Genomic DNA, 21,011 nt, shown 5'->3' with positions numbered 1-21,011 from the left:
GTCTAAGGCTCTGGTGAATGGATTATTTATTTTAATTATTTGAAACATAATATTGCCACATGACAAAATGTTTTGAAATTTTTTTTGACGTTTTATAACAGCATGTAATATAAACGTATACACACATATACCTATACATATAAAATGTTGTATATGGCCCTAGTAAGTTCCTTGATGTTAAGATGATACTTCTTATACTTAATCTCCTTCATCTATCATCCTCAGTAAGAGTGAGTACTCTTCATGTGTTATTTAAAATTTTATAATTCAGTTTATCATTTCAAGAATTTTAAAATGCACTTCTTATCACTTCTCAGTCTTTTGGCTAAGATCAAGTGTAGTATCCATTCTCACCAGTTTAAAAAGGCATTTTTTTTTTTTGCTTATATTGAAAAAGTCTTAAAACAATATCTTAAGATCTTTTCTGATCTTTTAAATTTATTATAAAACAAGTTTTGAATTTAGTTTGGATAATTTTGCCACATTATTTTACTTATCTCTTAAGATAAGTGGTTTTATTTATTTTCGAGGAGGTTTCAAATCTGCATTTAAAAAACTCTAAAAATTGGGTCTTCCCTTAACTCATACACATAAAATAGCTCTTAATAATATTGTAGTCATACCCCATTTGGACAAACTCAGTTGGGATAGTGAATTAGTCATGATGAAAGAAATAATTTTATAGTTTTTAGTTGTTTTCATTCATAGTGTCTATTCCAATAATTTCATTCATGAAAGAAATTATTCTATAGTTTTGAATTTTTTTCATTCATAGTGTCTCTTCCAAGAATTCATTACCTTCTAATTCATCCATCTATCCATGCATTCATCCATCTATCTGTCCATCAACTTATTTTTTCATTCATTCATGAAATATGTATTAAGTACCTACTGTGTTCAAGGTAATGTGCAGGTGTCTGGATGGGTGAGAAGGTATCACAAAAGCAGATAAATCATGAGACCTGCGACTCTGGGAGACAGTAAGAAAAAATGTTAATTTCTGTAAGTAAGGGCTAAATAATGTGCTTTAGCAATTTGCAGATAACAAGGAAAATTTCCCACTTTTAGGGAGATGGAGTGAGTGTTTCAGAAATGCTTTGTCATTGAAGCTGAGCTACTCGATTCTTGTATTTTTGTGGATGAGGGAAGGTATGTTTTACTCCTTTTAGGAAAACAAGAGTGATTGAAGATATCTGATCTCAGCTCAGAAGGCCTAGAATATGCTAAGCTTTTTCAAGACATTGTTAGCACATCAATGCCTATTTTTGGTAGATAATATACAAAAGTTATTAAATACTTACTAAAATGACAAAAAGTATGGGAAGTTATCTGCTTTCAAAGCCCATGTTCTTTCCTCTGCTTCCTACTGAAGAAAGCTTAGTTAACAATACTGCCATGTTTTCCAAGAAGTGTTTATTGTTATCTTTGCTCTTTGCTCATTTTTTCTTTTGTTTAATATTACTTTCAGAGGCAAAATCAGTAAAGGCTTGGAGGATTTAAAACGTGTTAGTCCAGTAGGAGAGACATATATCCATGAAGGACTAAAGCTAGTAAGTTCTTTTACATTTGTAAGTATGGGAGAGAATGCTTTCTGTGGTGAAATATAACCCTCTAGCAAAGCTCAATAACCTCATTACATATTTATCTTAAAGTTTTTTAAGTGCTTTTAGTTGTTCTAGAGATGAAACAAGTAGAAAAAATTATTTACTCTGATGGTGAGAAAAATTAAGATGGCATTTTGCCTTTTAAGGAAGTTTCCATTTCCCTTGGGCCCTTGTGGTTATATTAAGATTAAGCAGTCACAGTTAAAAATCTATATAATTTAAAACCAATAGTAACTACTCTGTAATGTGAATATATGCATATTTCAAATAAAATAGTTAACACAAATTACCCTGTTTTAAAAGCTAGCCAGTAATATTTTGATTTTGTCAGACTTACAAATTCAGCTTGATGGAACATGCTGGTTAAAAGTTAAAATTAAATTGTGAGTTGGATAATTATTCTTCATTTTCAGGCGAATGAACAAATTCAGAAAGCAGGAGGCTTGAAAACCTCCAGTATCGTAATTGCTCTGACAGATGGCAAGTTGGACGGTCTGGTGCCATCATATGCAGAGAAAGAGGTGAGTATTGAACTGAGACTGTTCTCTACACCCCGCTGTACATTGCTGTGTGTCTCAGAATGTATAGCTTGATATTTGAATAATTCACTTTCTCCCTCTCCCCTCTCTCTCTTTTTTTCTCTCTCTTTCCTTCCTTGTTCTCCATAGGCAAAGATATCCAGGTCACTTGGGGCTAGTGTTTATTGTGTTGGTGTCCTTGATTTTGAACAAGCTCAGGTGAGTTACAAGAGATCTGCAAACTTTAATCTAAACCACATAATTGTCTTAAGGATAGTTTAACAAATTCTTTTCACTGATGACATTGTGACACTGGTCAATTGTTAAAGATTTTTTATAGAAGTGGCTGTAGGTTTTGAGTTCTACCTTAATAATGTAAGAATTTTAATAGGTTTTGTTACTGAAAATGAAACTTTAAATCTCGCAATTGTTTGGCTTGGTAAACTAATATAAGATAAACATTTGGCTTGAAATGATACACATATTTCTTTTTAATTAAACTAATGAAATGTTATACATATAATATATAGTCATTCTAATGTTAGAATTTCTATTTTATTTAAAATTTGACTCTCAGGTATGCAGGAATTTCAGAAGTCCATCTAATGGAAGTCTGATCATTTTTCTTACAAAACCATTTTTTTCATGAGATTTGAGGGTTTATATATTTGAAAATGTTTCACTCACAAAGTTATTTTACATTTAAATTTTTGCATGAGCATGGTTTAGACTCCTGAGTCTTATGCTGTTGACAGCTATTAGAGTTGTGCACTGTTGTGAAATTGCACGTGGGGTCAACTTAAAGGTACTCTGACTGATCTCAATTCATTTTGTGGTAATACATTTAGAGTTACACTAGTATCATCACCTTCAATTCCTGGCCTTGAACACAGATCACACTGGTAAATTAATCCTGTGGAGTAATTTTTCAGATGAACATAACTGAAATGTAATGAAGCTTATAAACTGTTGTATGTATCAGCCATTCCTTAATCAAGTCTTCCTCTTCTTTCTAAAGCTTGAGAGAATTGCTGATTCCAAGGAGCAAGTTTTCCCTGTCAAAGGTGGATTTCAGGCTCTTAAAGGAATAATTAATTCTGTGAGTATTTCTCTGGGAGCAGGAAGGGCTCAACATTTTGTTTTTTTTTTAAACTATAAGAAGTAATCTTAATATCCAGTGCAGGTGGTCATTATCTAGAGGAAAGAGGTTAAGAAAGAGATTTGTTTAGTATTGCAAACAGTGTAATTCTAAAGATCTGAATTTTGTTTGTAACTGACATTTGGTATTAATTCTTGCATGTTGGGCTCTGTGAGACTAGGTTTGTGGTTTCCAGTTTAAGATTTTAAGTTTCAGACACTTTCACACTTTGATTATGGAGTTAACTGCCTTAATATCCTGAAAATTTTATAGGTTTTATAGGAGAAATTTAAAATAAAAATTTGGAATGAAATGTGTGATAACTCCCTTCTCCAAATATAGTATCTGTTAACTATATCAGTCAGGCAACTTGAACTAGTGGCTATTTGACTGCATTTGTTGTTCTTTCCATTTAAATGATTAATAGTTTCACTAGAACCCATAATATTTCTGTTTGGAATTCAGTTGTGCTGTCTCTGGTGATCATTAGAATCTGGGCTGTCCTAAACAGGGTTTGGGGAAGGAGAGTGATGAAATGCAAAGCAAAACTCCTGGGCTTTCATAGCTGAGGTTTATGTTTCATTTTACTGCCTTTTGCTACAAGCACTAGGAACAGTTGCTATTAAGTATTTATGATATTTTGGTAAACACTATCCTAAAATGGAAGTGAATAATATATATTCTCCAAGCCAAAGCATTAAAAAAAAAATCTTTAGGGGAAAAATATCAGTTTCTTCTAACATTTGGTTCTGGGAATTTAAATTTCTCTTTAGAGATCATGTTTTTGAGAAACACAAAGTAAGATTTATTGAATTTGTTTTTAGTAGCATGTAGGCTTTTAAAAAAATTAATGGAGCTTTTCAGAGAAAACATAATTTGGTTCCATCACATATCCGTACGTCTAGTGGACAAACCAAATGTAAGTGCAGAATGGAACAGATATTCAATTATTTTTGTAGTTTACATATATTGTTGTGTTTAGGTTTTAGGGAAAAATTGCAGTATAAAAAATAGTGAATAATTTTATAGCTGAATTCAGGATAAGTAAAACTGATACAACTGTGATTTAAGTTTTAAAATACAGGATACAGTACTGACAAAGTAAAAAGGAGGATAATTTCACCCTCTAAATAAACAAATCAGTGGACTGTATTTTAAATAGAATTTTATTTTGCTCTGGGATTTGTAATGATTTTTATAATTATACTGGGAAGGAGAAAGGACCTCTCTGGGCTACTCCTTTGAAATTTTTTTTTTACATGTAAAAGGTTTAGCTCTGAATTACCCAGATGATGGATTAGGTTTCCAAAACTCTATCTTTATGGGTAATAGCTATAGATTTCCCCTTCAAGGAATTAGTAGCTGAGTTCCAGAAGACATCGTTATCATTGTTTTATTTTGTTTGTTTGAAACACTTAATTCTTCTATATTTATTAGGGAACCTTTAGAATGTCATTTCTAAGTATGGCCATTTTGCTTAAAGTTCTTGATGGACTTTAGCTTCAGTTATGTTGAAAGATTTTGCACGAAATTAGGAAAATTTGCATTATTTTAGCCACAATTTGCCAAGAAAATCTCTTGAGTGTTGTTTGGAGGGAAAACATGGGTATAGTTTTCATGTCGATACAGTTAAATTTCAGCTATGTGCTCACTAAGGGAAGAGTAAATTATTCTTAGAAAAGTCACCTTTTGGGGAAACCCTGTAGTATCTGGTAGAGTTGGCAGGTAGAAAGAAGGAGCCATTACAGCCAAACCTGGTTTCATTAATGGTTGAGATTTTTATCAATGTGATGATAGTTTGAGATTTTTGACTACTTTGTAGAAATTAAAGGCAATGTAAGCTTTCATGTATCTTCAAGGGCAAAGATTGCTCCATCCCTCATAGTATACAAAAACTATAATTTTGCCTTAAATTTGAATTGTGCTTTATAATTGCACAGTACCATCTGATTTTTAAAATATACATATTTGATCTTTAAAACCAATACAGTGTTTCTATCACAGGGTTAGGAGAGATAGAAGAGACTATTCTCTGTTCTTTATGATTTATCAAGCTAATGGGTGAAATTATACTGTGGAACATATTTATGTAAAGCTAAGTCAATAGAAGAAATAAAAAATAATGTTTTTCCAGCTAGTTGTTTTTAAAATACATCCAGTCTCATTGTCAGTGCATTAATTTGTTTGAAGTTAATCCCTGAAAAAAATCTACAACATGGTTTTTATTGTTTTGTTTGTTCTCTCTCCCCTCTAAAATCCAATGACCAAGATGGTCTGGTCCCCTTAATGTGTAAGATATCATATATTGTTAAGACATCATTTGTCTAGAATTAATTTCTTAATAGCAAAGTTTTATTTTGGAGCCTTCCTTCATTGTGGTTAAAAATAAAGAAGAAACACTGTAGTAGTTCTGTCTTTTACAACTCAAAAATCAAGGGGCTGAAAAAGGCCTTTATTACGAATATCCTGCGTGTTAAAATTTTAATGCCTCCTTTAACATGTATTTGATTCAGAAAATCATTTTAAACATTCTATTTTAATTTTGGGGAAAATGCATTGTTTTAGTATTGTTAGATTTCTATTCAGGCAAACATGGTATGTAACATTTTGGGGGAATATTGATGGAATTTCCAATCTTAGCTAGTTGCATATGAAGGTTTATAATTCAATATCTCAAGTATATGCTGGAAGAAAATATTTCTTCTTTTTCTCATTTTTTTCTTCAATGAGCTCATTCTTTCATTAGTTTATTTACTGAGCCCTTACTATTCTTAAGGCATTGTGCTAAGGTTAGAAGAAGGGATGTAAACTTAAATAAGACATATTCTCTCTAAAGGGGCTTGAAATTAATGATTATTTGAGGTTTGGAGTGTGGCAGTCCCCTGAAAGATTTACAAAGTGTTGTGGACATTTAGAGGAGGAAAATTTCAGTGAGTCACCCTAGGGGATAAAAATAATCTTATAACGCAATTGGTGTTGAATGCCAATGTGACTGTAGTGTAAGGCGACGTAAAGTCAGGATAGGTTTAGTTATATGAAGTTATAGGAGGCCTTTCATTGTGAAATTTGAACTTGACTCTGACAATTGGGATAGACTTAATCAGAAACAAAGAGCACAGAACTTCAAGAACTATCTGGGCTAAGTAGCTGAGGTGTAGGCTGGAGTATGGTTTGACTAGGATCATAGAGGGTATGGGGGACAAACATTGACAGGTCTCCTGCATCCAGATTATGGAGACTTTCACATACTTGTTTCGAGAATTGGCTCTTATTTCATAAATAAGTAGGAAATTATGGAAGATTAATTTAGAGCATGGGATTTATATAATGGCCATGCAGGTTTAGGAAGAGTACTCTTATAATAATGTACAAGATGATTTGGAAGATGATGATGTGTTATAAGTCTTTTGCCGTTATCCTTGTGAGACACAGTGAAAGGAAGCCAACATAGTGGAGACAAAATGAAGTTGGGAATAGGAAAACCTGGGTGTGAATTCCAACTCTGTCTCGCCAAGTAACCTGGGGTATGTCCTGTAATGTAATTTCTCTGAGTTTTAAAACCCTCAGTCAAATGGGAATAGTGATTTCCATTTCACTGTTTTGTTTTTTAAATTAAATGAGGTAACAATTGAGAATGACCTAAGTCAGAAGGGCTTGGCTTTAAAACATTTGGTAGAAAGCTAGGCATGGCAGGAAACTAACCCGGGGCTAGTGATGGGGCTCCTGATCCTTCTTTAGGGCAGTCCACTGAGAGAGCTGACCCCCAGTCTACTTGAACAAAGTCTTAGGTACAAAAGGACATAGCACTGACATGTAAGAGGATCAAATTTAGCATGTGAGTCATGACAGTAAGGATTTTTAGATAGTGTAGCACACAAAGTCAAGCATGTGGATGTGCTCTGGTACTAAATCCTCAAGCCATAGGATCAGGACCTAGGCAACAACTTGGAAACAAAATTCAGTATTCCCACGACAAAAGCTATGTAGAATTTCTGGACCCCACATTCAGAGGAGAGACACAATTCCTATGGTGGGACTTATAGTACTAATTAGAAATTCAGAGAAGAAACTCAGTAGTCTTGAAAGAAACAATGGATCATCATAGTTCCTTAGGGATTATTCTTGGCACTGGGATCCTGTCTTTTGCAATGAAACTAGATCAAGGATCATGAGGGAAGCACCTAATAACCTCTTTATTCTGGCAAGAATCATGTCAGGAACAGGGTGGGGCTAAACCTCCAGGTATAAAATCTTTGACTGTTGTTGAGCTGGGCTCCGAGGGACATGACGAATATTAGCTGTCAAATGTTAGTTGTTACTATTAGTATGGGCAGTGAAACTGGAAGTAAAACGTTAAATCTGGGAAGCATTAAAATATTAGTAGGACTTGAGAGCTCCCTTGCTATAGGGTTCGAGAGAGAGAGAGGAGTCAAAAGTAACTTGGGCATTCTGTCCCTGACTAAGGTGAATGACTAAGAGTAGTTAGAGGGAAAACTGTTTTTACAGAGGGGCAATCAGGATATTGTACAAAATGGAAGAAGGCATAGGGCAGAGGGAGAAGTTGATTTGAGCTTGAAAACAAAAGCCCAGTGGGGGATATCCTTTAGGCAGTTAGAGGCCAGGTGGAATAGAAAGGTTAGAAAACCTTAGGACTGAGTCATTTTGCTTCCTCTTTTTCCTTCTCCCCTCCCATTGTCCACAGACACAAGCACGTATATATTCTATTTTCCACTTTTCACTTCAGATTATCTTTAAAAACTTGGAATATTAAATTATTTTTGTGTTCTTGGAAAGGTGATTGCATGGCTTATATTTGAAAATGAAATTTTATTTGAGCTAGTAAAGGTCAGACTCAGATGCGAGTACCCTGTGGGTTCTAGTTCAATGTTTCATAATGCAGAATGTGGAAGAAAACATTAAAAGTAAAAGAAAACCACAGATTGGTGAATAATATGGAAAGAATAAAAATCAAAATTTTCTGTGCCTTTCCTCCCCTTTTGTAAAAACAGGACCGTGGGATGTTTGACTATTTGGAATTATTCCCACATTTTTTTTTTTTTTTGTAAGAATACCTCAGAAAGTATTAAGCAGAAAGAGATAAATCAGTTGTGAAGCATGTTTTATAAATAACCCTGGTCCAGAAGTATTGAGAACACTACATCTTGGGTGATGGTAGTTAATGCCAGAGTTTCTAAGTTTTTAATGGGAAAGTATACAAGCATAAATAGGAAGGGAACGATCATCCACACATTTAGGACATTTAAATAAAACTCAATTAGATAGTTTCTAAAGGGAAAAGTGAAATTTCAAAAAGTAGCTTCATTCATAGTGCTGGAGATATAAGCTTCATTTCACTTTTAGAGTGAAATTTTTTTCTCAGTAATTTCTGTTGTTGTTTGTTCTTAGAAAAATATCTAAAAAGAAAAGTGTCTAACACTATATTTTAATGGAATGAGAAGACATTGCAAACACATTTTCTCTTAAGGCAAATCATTTTCATAGAAGAGAGTACCTAATAAACATGCTGATAATACCTTAGCTTAAGTGATTTTAGCACACCCTGCTATGAATGTTGACCACTTAGTTGTGAAAACTTCTATTTGTAAAATCATGGTTTGATGAAAAACTCAAAGTCTGAGCAACTATAAAGATACATTCATAGGAAAAACAAAACTGGTAGGCCTTACTCAAAACTGGAAAACAATTTTCAGGACTCCTGTTAAAAAGGACTGGCCATAATGTAAGAATTACTGTATATCAGATTATTCTAGGCTTCTCCTTGTCTAAGGATCATTAGTGCTGAATGTAGATGAGGTGTTTCGTTATAATAACTTTCACATTAATTGTAGGAAGGTTGAAACTGTATTGCCCCAACTCCTGTTTTTTCTTTTTTTTGTTTTTTGTTTTTTTTTCACCTAATGCTTAATATAGTGTTGGGTAAGTAGTCATTGCTTAATTCATAACTTAATTCATATTTCTGAATTATAAGTAAATACAATCTATGCAAGTTTTAAAAAATATTCTTATATTTTTATAATATAGTTATGGTATATTGCAGCATTAAAAATTAACCTCTGATTCCATATGCATTAGATAAGTAAATAAAATGAATGAATAAAAATCTATGCAAGTTCTTAAAAATGTTTTTATATTTTTCTAATATAGCTATGGTATATTTGAACGTTAGATAACTAACCTCTGATTTCATATAAATTTGATTTCATCCTCATATTTGTGTTTCACTGTATTGAGACCCTTTTGATTTCCCATGACAAGAACTCAGTTAATACTAGTTTAAGGAAGAGAAAAAAAGAATGTTACTGGCCTTTAACTAGGTGGTCCAGAGAGGGAAATTACCTCAGGTACAGCTGGATCCAGGGAATCAATCATGTTGTTAGGGTCTTCTCTCTTAGTAAGTTTTGCCTATGTTTCTGTTTGCCTCATTCCTTGTTTAGATGAATGTTGGTGAACTGTAATTGCAAAAGGAGGCTTACCTGGTCCTCAGCAAGTACATTGGAAAGTGAGGGGTGTTGTCTCTGCATCAGCATATAGGGTCCCAGATAAGAACTCTAATAGATTCAGTTGAGTCATGAGCTCATTCCTGTACCAGTTCTGTTGGGGGCAAGGGAGAGAGGAAGAAGAAGGTACTATGATTCACAGCCTCACTAGGACCACATGGAGTGGAAAACAGTTTCCCAAATAGAAAGGGGAACTATTCCTAGAAGTGTGGGGGTGCAAAAGTGTCCAGGGTAGGAACAAAAAAATCAGTAGCGATGACAGCTCACTATATTCAAATACATTTAAAATATTTTGACATGTATTCTAAGAAGACACCTCATTCCTTCTAAATCCCACTTGAAAATAAACATAGAAAGTTTCCTTTAAATTATTCATTTTATTAACTGATCTTATTTTGGCCTCTACTGTCCAAAGCTGCATTTGTATTTGCATGAAAATGTTCCCTAATCATATTATTCTTTCCTTTTTTAAAAAAATGTGGTTGGGATTGTAGTTTAAGAAAATCAAATCCACTTTGAATAAATAAGTACAGCTTTGTGATAGTTTGTGAGAAAACTAAACTAAACTGATGACATTTGGCTACACAGATAAAATTAAATTCCAAATGTTAATTTCTTAACATTAACCTGTTGGACTATAAAAGGAGATGTCCTATAGAGGCTTACCTGCTCTTAGAAGCAGATTCAGTTGAGTGGAAGGAAATTGAAAAAGTGGAGAAAATGGTTAATATTTGTGACCAAATGTACCATTTGGTGTACATTATAATGAGGGAAAATGTAAAATTTCTCAGTTATACTTCATTTTCCCCAAATATAATAATTCTCAGTTTATTCAGAAGCGTTTGTTCGGTATTGGGCTGTGTTCAAGACACTTTTCTGTGTTTTGTGTTACCAAAATGGATATGGCCCCCAGACTCTTCAGAGCTTACAACTTTTAGGATGCGTGTTTGGAAAATTAATAGAAGAATTAATAAAACTTTTTTTTCTATTATTGTTGCATAGGGGAACGTTTCATTTGCCATCCTGGATTTCTGAAAAATCAAATGGAATAAATATAGACTTAGACTGCTTGGCAGATATACTTCTTGTCTTAGTAAAACAAGAAAGTGGACAAATAGGGCTAATGTAAAATAAGGTTTGCATCAGAGTGAAAATTATGCCACGAACCAATTTCTTTAAATTCTGAAATACTCCATTTATTGTTATTTTATCTCATAAACTCAAGGCATTTTTTATAGGAAGCTTATTTATGTTCCTAAGCTATAGCATTAATGGATTATTTTGAGTTTGTGGTGACCAAAGACAACAGCAACAACAACAAAACCAAAAAGTAGAGGCAGATAAACTTGTTTCCAATCACAACCTATCCATTTTTGGCACTCTTTTCTATATTGTAATGAAAGAACAAGACTGCTAATATGATTTATTTTAATATTAGAATTGTGAGATGTGGAAGAAAGTAAATTTTTAAAAAAGATTTATCATATGGGAGTATGTTCATTGACAGTGTAATCAGAACTATCCATCTGTTTTGTTTGGAGCTCAGAAGAGTAAAAGATGATGATTATGATTTACCTTCTTCCACAGATCTCTTAGGGTAAAAGATTGCTTAGAAATTTGTCATGTGTGCTTTTTTTACTTGCTTACTTGCAAGGCAGAAGAGAATCCATATTTAGAAACTGGTCAGAGTGGTGTGTGCTATATTGAACAACTGATATTTTGAAGCTCTAAGCATTTTTAAGGAATGAACTCAACCAAAACATGTGATTATAAAATAGCAATTGTTCTTAGTTGAAGCATTACGTCTTAGAGAAAAATATATTTGCCTGGGATGTTTGAAAGCCATAGAAAAAAATAAAAAATCACACATCTGAATATTAAAAGATAAAAAGGAAACAAGACAAAAGGATGAGAAACACCTTTCCAGTTGTTTTTGCTACTTATTTTATGCAGTTGGATGTCTAATTACAAAAGTTTCATTTTGTTGGTACTTTAAACCTAATACTTTTCATGTATTTTTTCCTGATTTAAACTTGAAATCTTTTTTTTTTTTTTTAATCTTTTGTATTGGGGATGAATCCTGTAGTGTTTAAAGCTACTCAATGAGTCAGAAAAATAAAATCTTGCTTTTTTAGACTTTATTACCCTTAGCAATATTTTCTGACATGCTGTGGGTCATGGAAATTGGCAGTTTCTATCTGTTAAGGCCACACCTAGAACACTTGTAAATTATCTGTGAAGATCGGTTGCCAATGATGTTACAGATCCAAAATCAGTGTCAAAAAAATCATTGCTGAGATGAATATTTAGAAGTTTTAATAGATTTGTAAAAATTTTGGAGAAGTTTAGGTAGCATATGTGAATGTATATATAAAGAAATAATCTATTTTGGGGAGGAAAAAGCCCTACTATTTAGAGTTGATCTTTAAAAAAGTTATTACAGAGGAAATTAGTTAATGGGATTTAATACCCTTTTTCTCATTTTATATATTCTACCTAAAATAAGACTTAAAAAAAAGATAACACATATCTTAAGTTTGTTTCTTATCATGTTGTTTTTGTTTTCATTATTTTTGCATCTGGTCCAATATGCCTTATAGGTACTATTAATTGCCAAAATTTGAATTTATCCAAATAATATTTTTTCATTTTGCATAACTGAAAATATGATTTGATTAATTCAAATAGCTTCTCAGTAAGCTCTGTATCTTTTTACATGCATAATTCTTAGTGTTATATGCTCTGTTTTTTATCTTATAGTATAATGGCCATGCTTCTTATTAAAAAGTTTTGCATTTACTTTTAATTAAATAGAATAAACATTCATTGAGCAGCTGCTATTCATAAGATATTGTGCTATGTACTTTTTATATTAGATTGAATTTTCAATATGTAGTATTACTCATTTTAAAAGTTTTTATTTCATTCTTCTGGAATGGGCTGCATTCTATTTTCCAGATATAGGGTCCTTCCTGTTGCCACTTAGGAATTAGAAAAAAACATATGGATTTTAAAATATGTCTAGGCTTATGTTAATTGTTGGAAGTGTTTTTGTTTTGGTCAAGCTGGATGGTTGATCTTCAAGTCTTAAGGTCTAGCTCCTAGATTTTTCTCTCAAATTCAACATAAACTTCAAAGACAACATAGGTCCTAAATAATATTTTGATTTTATCTCCCCATCTTAATTTATTGCATGATAAATTATTATCTTGGATCGACACCAATAACAACTCTCCACAAATCCAATATTATTTTAAATACCAGAAGGAAAGGCCATAGCTATATCCATTGTATATGTTTTTCAGGCCATGGTATTGCTTTTATTATTTCTTATATGTCCTACGTTTGTTATTATAGCATGTCTATTATGTAAACATATTCAGGAACTTACAAGATCTTAATCAAAGTATGATTCCACATGAATCCTCTAAGAAAGAAGTAATTAAGTCAAGGTTCTCACAAAACTCATGCCTTCTGATGATTTCTGGTTAATTTTGCTATGGATGTTTCCTTGATAATACCAGCACTTTGTCTTTACCATCAGTTATTATTCAGTAGTTATAAAAACTTGATTGTAACCATATAGACAAGCAAGATAAGAAACTTCTTTGTAACCAGTTGGATTCTTGGTGTATTTGTCCCTCTGACTCAGCATTGGTTCTCAACCCCCAGCAAACTTTGCCAATTCTGATTCTAGAGTGAATTTCTGCTTCTTGTCACGTAGAAAGGAGATTTGGCCTACGGTGAAACCATGCAACCTGACCGTATTACACTAGATATAGCCTTCATGCAAATTAATTTGGGACATTCCTAGAGTGTCTAGGCTTAAACACTGTTCTGATGCTTCATTCAAGTTGGGCTTCAGAGAAGAGGCAACAGTAGAATCTACTTTCATCTGCTGCCAAACATCTATAATCTCAAGGAGGCCAGCAGGCAGGGCAGTCATAGCTGACTCTTAAGGCTGGATCTGGACTTGCTGCTAACTGAAAACGAACCCAGAGGGATACATAAGCAACTTTATCTTATCCTACACTTCTCCCTTGCCAAATAGAAAAATGCCATGAAATTAGTTATCAGTGTTCACTGAACTATTGAGAGTATTTTGCTTATCTGAATTGTAAAAATAATGCATCAAAATTTTATATGATCAGTTTGAAGCAACAGAAAATGTCATTATAATTTATAAGGGGTTAATGTTATTCTTCCATCAGCAGTTTTATCCTAAAAACTCTGCAAAGGGAAAATACTTGGGTTTTGAGTTTCTCATGTTAATACATGACAGACTTTTTACCATACATTTTAAAGGAGGCATTCAAGACACATACATCTTAAATAGGAGAGAAGGTTTCAATGAGAAAGGATAGTGACTATTATTGCAGAGATCAAATATTTAAAACTATCTTTAGGCATTTAATTCATGGGCACAATAGGTTGGAATGCAGACTTTTTATATCAAATATCAGAATTTAGAATGCAATATGTTTTTTAAAATTTTGTATTTGTATAAATTTTTGGGGTACAAGTATAATTTTGTTACATGGATATTTTGCTTCAGGATGAAGTCAGAGCTTTTAGTATGGAATAAGATACATTGTATCCACTAAGTAATTTTTCACCCTTCACTCCCCTCTCTCCCCCATGCTTGTTAACTCTTTTCTATTGTATATTTTCAGCAGACTAAAAGCACAAGTCTTACAAATAGTATTGTGTATACCAATAGCTATTTTGCCTAGACGGATTCCTTCTGAAAGTTCATACCTTTATCTTCTGCCTAACTTGTGCCCTATGAGAACAACCATAGGTTAAAAAGGTTTCAGATACCCCCTGATTCACAAATACAAGAGGGAAAGAAACTAAGAAAGGAACAACAGAGAAATTGGTCTTATAGGTAGACCTGTTTTTCCAATATTGGGATCCCGTTTTAGAAGATTTTCCCTCATGCTGCTCATATTTCTTGCTTTAAAATTGTTAGACTGCCTGAATTTCCATGCACAGTTATTTTTCATAGCTTAACAAACATCATTTTAAGTTTACAATATTAATTCACATGTTCACATTCAATATAAAGTATGAATGAGTTCATGAGATAAGAATAGATACATTGAAATGGAGTATTTTGGGAGATAAAGGAAACCTATATAGAGAGCATATTTAGAAAAGAAGTTACTGTGTGTGTCTAACAACCTAGGTGAGACAGTGAGGGGGAGAGGACCAAAGGCTCACATTCCATATGAAAAATTTACCCAATGCCTGCTCCATATCCAGAAAAAGTATAGAGAAAGAAAGAAAAACACCCCCAAACTTCGGCCTCACATTTCTGAATGTCTTTTCTGTTCCCAATTCAGGTGAATTCTAAAATTTTAGAACTATGAAACCTAGATGTCATTCACATAGTTAGTGAAGAAAATGTGTTCTAATATCAAATAACAAATTTAATTTTTATAAGCAGAGTTTTGCAGTTTTCTAAGTGTTTGTTGCCTTCCCAAACCAGAGTTAGGGCTTGTGGTAGCTTGTTATTCTAGTATGACTTCTATTGTCTTTTAGGTTCTGAATGATGCTGAGAAGTAAAAACTACGTGTTTTTATTTGTGCAAAACAAATTTGAGGTAGAAAGCATTAATACAATAAGACAAGAAAGAAACATAATAATAAGAGAGAGGGCCCTAAGTATTTGGCTATCCTATAAGTTACAAATTCATAGAATAATTAAACATTTTAATTTATCCAAAGTCAATGGCATTAGGAATTTAAAAACAAACATACTTTCTATTACAAAGATACATGCATGCTTATGTTTATTGCGGCACTATTCACAATAGCAAAGGCATGGAATCAACCCAATTGCCCATCAATGATAGACTGGATTAAGAGAATGTGGTACATATATACTGTGGAATACGCTGCAGCCATAAAAAGGAAAGAGATCATGTCCTTTGCAAGGACATGGATGGAGCTGGAAGCCATTATCCTCAGCAAACTAATGCAGGAACATAAAATCAAACACTGTACGTTCTCACTTATAAGTGGGAGCTGAACACTGAGAACACATGGACACAGGATGGAGAACAAGACACACTGGGGCCTGTTGGGAGTGGGGTGGGGAGAGGGAGAGTATTAGGAAAAATAGCTAGTGCATGCTGGGCTTAATACCTAGGTGACAGATTGATGGGTGCAGCAAACCACATAGGTCAACCACATGTTGACCTATGTAACATGTTGACCTGCTCATGTACCCCAGAACTTAAAAACAAATTTAAAAAAATTTGAGAAAAAAGGAAAAAATATCCCAACAAATAAAAGTGAAAGCTTAGTGATATACTTTTGAGGATAAGGAATAAGCCAGATTTTAGATTATTTTTGGTAGCATTACAGGAGTCCAGACAAAACAGGCAGATACATTTCACTAGTTTGTTAAGAGTTAGATTTTGTAATGGTTAGATTATCCATCACAAACCTGGCTGGAAGGATGGGGTTTGCACTCAATCAAACCTGGGAACAACATAGTTAAGAGCTAATTGTTCTAGGGCAGTTAAAAAAATTTTTCTAAGCCCCAGTTTCCTCATCTATAAAACATGGATAAAATATTTATTTATTAGACTTATGAGGATTAACTGAAAAAATTCATAAAAAGCACTTAGCGTCGTTGCTGGAACATAAGTGTCCAACGAATGGTTACCTATTATCATGTTCAAAATTCTTTTGAATTTTAGACTACTGATATTTGTATTTAATTAAGAAAATTTGACTTTTTGTCATCTATGTTAGTGTTTGAGGACTTAAAACTAGGGATTAGGTATTAAGGTATTTTTTTTTTTTGTAAATACTCCTTAATACTAATATTACTTTTTGGGTGAACAGATGCTTTGATAGTATACTTTTTCATGGTGATATCAAGTTCTTTGCCAATATGTGTGTGTATGTGTCTATGCATGGGCATATATCCCACAAAATATCAGATGATGAAATTTAGCATTTAGTGTGTGCATGACATAAACTACCCTAGTTTTATTAAGCACTTGGTTTATCTTTAAATTTGATCTGTTGGTCTATGGTGCTGTTAGCTCCCTCTAACGTCAACTAAGGCTATATTTAGTAGAAACTATTTTCTTTTACCATTGAAACATAATAAAGACAGATGACAGCATATATTAGAGGAAAAGTCCTTACAATTTTCTCTGTTGTACAAGTGATGGAGTTGCAAAGAATTAAAGATAATTTGTCATTTATTGTGGATGGGACACCTGATCCAATGTTCAGTCATTCAGTAATATTATTTAATTTGGCAAAAATTAACTAGAGTGTTTAGAACATTTCCCCTCTTTGTCAGTTGTATAGAGATGACAGTTTTAATATAATAGACTCATTTTTGTTTATGCTATTTTTTTGTTTCCTTTTAATTTTTATTTTAGATTCAGGAGGTACATGTGCAGGTTGTGCAGGTTTGTTACCTAGGTGTATTGCATGATACTGAGGTTTTGGGTACAGTTGATCCCATCACCCAGGTACTGAATATAGTACCCAATAGCTAGTTTTTCAACCCTCATCTCCCTTCCTTCCTCCTCCATCTAGTTTTCCCCAGTGTCTACTGTTCCCATCTTTATGTCCATGAGTACCCAATGTTTAGCTCCTACTTATAAGTGAGAACATGCAGTCTTTGGTTTTATTTTATTGTATTGATTCACTTAGGATAATGGTCTCCAACTGCGTTCATGTTGCCTCAAAGGACATGATTTCATCCTTTTTTATAGCTGTGTTTTATTCCATGGTATCTCTGTGCCACATTTTCTTCATCCAGTCCACTGTTGAAGGGCACCTAGGTTGATTCCATGGCTTTGGTACCGTGAACAGTGCTGTGATGAACATGCGAGTGCTTTTTGGTGGAAGAATTTATTTTCTTTTGGATATGTATCCTGTAATGGGATTGCTGGGTCAAATGACAGTTCTAAGTTCTTTGAGAACTCTCCTAACTGCTTTCCACAGTGGTTAAACTAATATTACCACTAGCAGTGTGTAAACATTCCCTTTTTTCCACAACCTCACCAGCATTTGTTGTTTTTTTGACTTTTTAATAGTAGCTAGTCTGATTGGTGTGAGATGGTATCTCATTGTGGTTTTAATTTGCACTTCTCTAATGATTAGCAACGTTGTGCATTTTTTTGTATGTTTGTTGGCCACTTGTATGTCTTCTTTTGAGAAGTGTCTGTTCACCCATTTTCGTATCTTGAACATTTCAACTTGTATAATTACTTGGTGGGAATAGACTATTAACTTTTGTTTTTGTAAAACTGTTCAAAAAATTCGTGGTGTAAACTATTTGCATTCAGACATCAAATTATTTTGATTTCTAGTTATTGCTGTCTTAATATTGGAACATGGTAAACTCTAGATGGAAAAAGACAAATTTAGAACAAATTTTACTTTCTAAAAAGGCATAAATTCTCTTCTTACTCTTCTCCCTCCTTTCTATTTTTCATTTGGAAGTGGTTTTGGTGAAGTTTGTTTCAAATTATAGATTTCTGGATTTCCAGCGTTCATAATTTATGGAAGAACTAGATGCTTTATTACATAAATTAACTTTATCCTGGCTCGTCTGTGTCCTAATATGATTGTTGGTTTTTTAATAAGACATTTTTAATATCCTCATTAACTTTTGTGTTCAATGTTTATTCCGTAAGCACTTATTGGTTGTACTGAAGGCCCAAAACATCGTGTAAGGCCCTGAATGTGCTGTATAGTATAATGCAATCTCATTACTTTCCTCAAAAAGTTTGTTTTCTAGTAGAAGAGGTGAGTTATGCGCTCAAATAATATAATTTAAGGTCCAAAGAGATTTTTAAAAAGTAAAACAAACTTTAGAGAGGAGCACATACCATGGAAATTCAATTAGATAACATTACACTGTGACACCAATGTTATACTTGTGATCAGACTACTTGCTTTTCAATGAATGTGTTACCTGGGTCACTTTTCCATTCAATTATATTATTTTTAGAAACACTTATTTGATTAAAAGAATTAATTATGAATATTAAATTAATGTAAATGTATTGTTATTAACAAATGTATGCTATACTGTGTACTGCAGGATATATCTAACATTAGCTATCCTTAATTGCTGCTTAATTTAACTTGATTTCTTTAAACTCAGACTTTAATGGAACATAAATTGCTGAATCATCCTGAACCTCTTCTTTAAAATTAAAATACCTTATAGGGGATATATAGGGCCTAGCTCCAAAGATTCAGATCATCAATAGTCCTTGAGGGTGTTTGTTCTTCAGTCTTAAGGAGATCTCCTTAGGAGAACTGCTCATTTGACCTTGCTTTCGGAACTCTCATTTATTTAGAAATGTTTTGATGGATTGGATCAAATTAAAAGACCAAGTCAACATATGCACAATTATCTTAAATATTGTGAAATCTGATTGACTTATGGTCAGTACTGGTAGAAGAGAGAAAACAAATATAATGTTACAAATTCACTGAGGTCATTCTGGATGCATATTTTTTGACATGATCTTTAGGAAATCCTTTTGTAATTTTTTGATTTACTTTATTCTAAGGAATTATAGAAAAATGGTTTCTGTTGCCAATAGATGTAATCTTTAAATGTCTCATAATTTTCCTGGGTACTTGAAATATTTTTTCAGTAATGCTGGTAAAGCTATGGCTAAATAACTAATGAAGAGATTGTAAACTGAAAGATGCAATTAGTCTCCTTAATAGATCTGTTTTAAGACAAATTCCTTCAGGACTGATAACAGACAAAATAGATTTGGGGGTTTTGTGTTTTCCTTTGACCTTTCATTTTGATGGTTCACTGTTGTCACTGTTATTTCAGATTGGCCAAAGCTATAACGATAATGCCCATTTTTGTTATTTGGAACATTTTCAGCTTCATTTTCCTTTGCAGATCTTTTCTATTCTATTTCGTTCAGAGTCTTATTATCTAAATTATGTCCAAATTTTTAAAGATGTTAGTGATTTGAGATACTACCCTTCCAAGAGGGCACATTAACCTTTAACAAGGGTTCTTAATTCTTGAATCCATAAAAGTGAATGTTGGTTATTGTAGATAAAGTAGCACACCAAGAGGAGGTATTTGGGTGAAGAAAGGTCTTTGAGTGCCTATGGAATCTCTTTGGTCATTTCTGGATTTAAATAGGCCTCATCTGCAGTTTCTCAGATATAAAATTTTACAAGGTTTATTTTCTAATCACAAAATCCTTAATCACTATGTGAAAAGTTGAGTTTATTGGAAAGTCATCTTAAAAAGTACAAATGATTCCCTGTTTTCAGAGATGTATATTCAGCAACAACGTTCCGTGATTTGACACATTTGATTTTAGGGGCTGAGAACTTATAGTTTTGCTGTTATTAAAGAAAGCATGGAAAGCATGTCTATTTCCTGCTACAGTCCTTACTTCCTATTCTAGTTATTATTGGAGATGCTAGAAACTGCTGTACATCATCTGTCTTCAACCTCTGCCAAGAAAGGAATGTCAAGAAAGGCATTCTGGAGATCATCTGGAATTTGTCTGAGTGACAATATCGTGCAAAGCAGGTCTAAAAATAAAGACAGGATTGTTGTCCATGAGGAGCAGCTTATTTCATCATTGTTTTTCAGCTGTAGCCTTGTCCCTTGTGTGGTGGTTTCTGTTTCTCAGAACAAGCTAAGAAGAGCAGTTCTGTTCCTGTATTCTGGGAGTGCTTGAGTACAGAGTCTGTGTTTTTGAAAAGAATATTGGCTCATACGAGGAGTCTATGCTCTGCAATTGTAATTTTTTATGCATGTAAGAGGGAATAGCACCCACAAGAATTAAGCCTGAGAAATGGAATAGAAATGCCACTGTCCAATGAAGAGAAGTGCTTTTTACATTTTATCTTTATTTTTATTTATTTATTTATTTATGTATTTGTTTGAAACGGTGGCTTGCTCTGTTGCCCAGGCTGGAGTGAAGTGGCATGACCTTGGCTCACTGCAACCTCCGCTTCCTGTGTAAAAGCAATTCTCCTGCCTCACCGCACCCCCCACCCCCGGAATAGCTGGGATTATAGGCGTGAGACAACATGCCTGACTCATTTTTTGTGCTTTTAGTAGAGACGAGTTTCACTATGTTGGCCAGGCTGGTCTCGAACCCCTGACCTCAAGTGATCCCTCTGCCTCGGCCTCGCAAGGGGCTGAGATTATAGGCATGAGCCACTGTGCCCAGTCAGAAGTGCTTTTTTATTGA

At 33.5% G+C, this 21,011-nt stretch overlaps 1 protein-coding gene and 1 pseudogene across 1 annotated transcript in view; both read left to right on the top strand.

Annotated features, from left to right (window-relative positions):
• Nucleotides 1-21,011, top strand: part of ANTXR2 (ANTXR cell adhesion molecule 2) — a 153,830-nt gene that overhangs the window by 15,599 nt on the left and 117,220 nt on the right. The window contains exons 4-7 of the mRNA XM_007999005.3: nt 1,469-1,550; nt 2,018-2,125; nt 2,273-2,341; nt 3,141-3,221. Of these exons, the coding sequence (XP_007997196.3) occupies nt 1,469-1,550; nt 2,018-2,125; nt 2,273-2,341; nt 3,141-3,221 (340 nt within the window). The remainder of the gene's footprint in view (nt 1-1,468; nt 1,551-2,017; nt 2,126-2,272; nt 2,342-3,140; nt 3,222-21,011) is intronic.
• On the top strand, nt 306-424 carry LOC119624118 (U2 spliceosomal RNA; annotated as a pseudogene).

This window comes from Chlorocebus sabaeus, chromosome 7 (assembly GCF_047675955.1).
Source record: "Chlorocebus sabaeus isolate Y175 chromosome 7, mChlSab1.0.hap1, whole genome shotgun sequence".
Classification (NCBI taxonomy): domain Eukaryota; kingdom Metazoa; phylum Chordata; class Mammalia; order Primates; family Cercopithecidae; genus Chlorocebus; species Chlorocebus sabaeus.
This window is presented reverse-complemented; position numbering and strand designations above follow the sequence as displayed.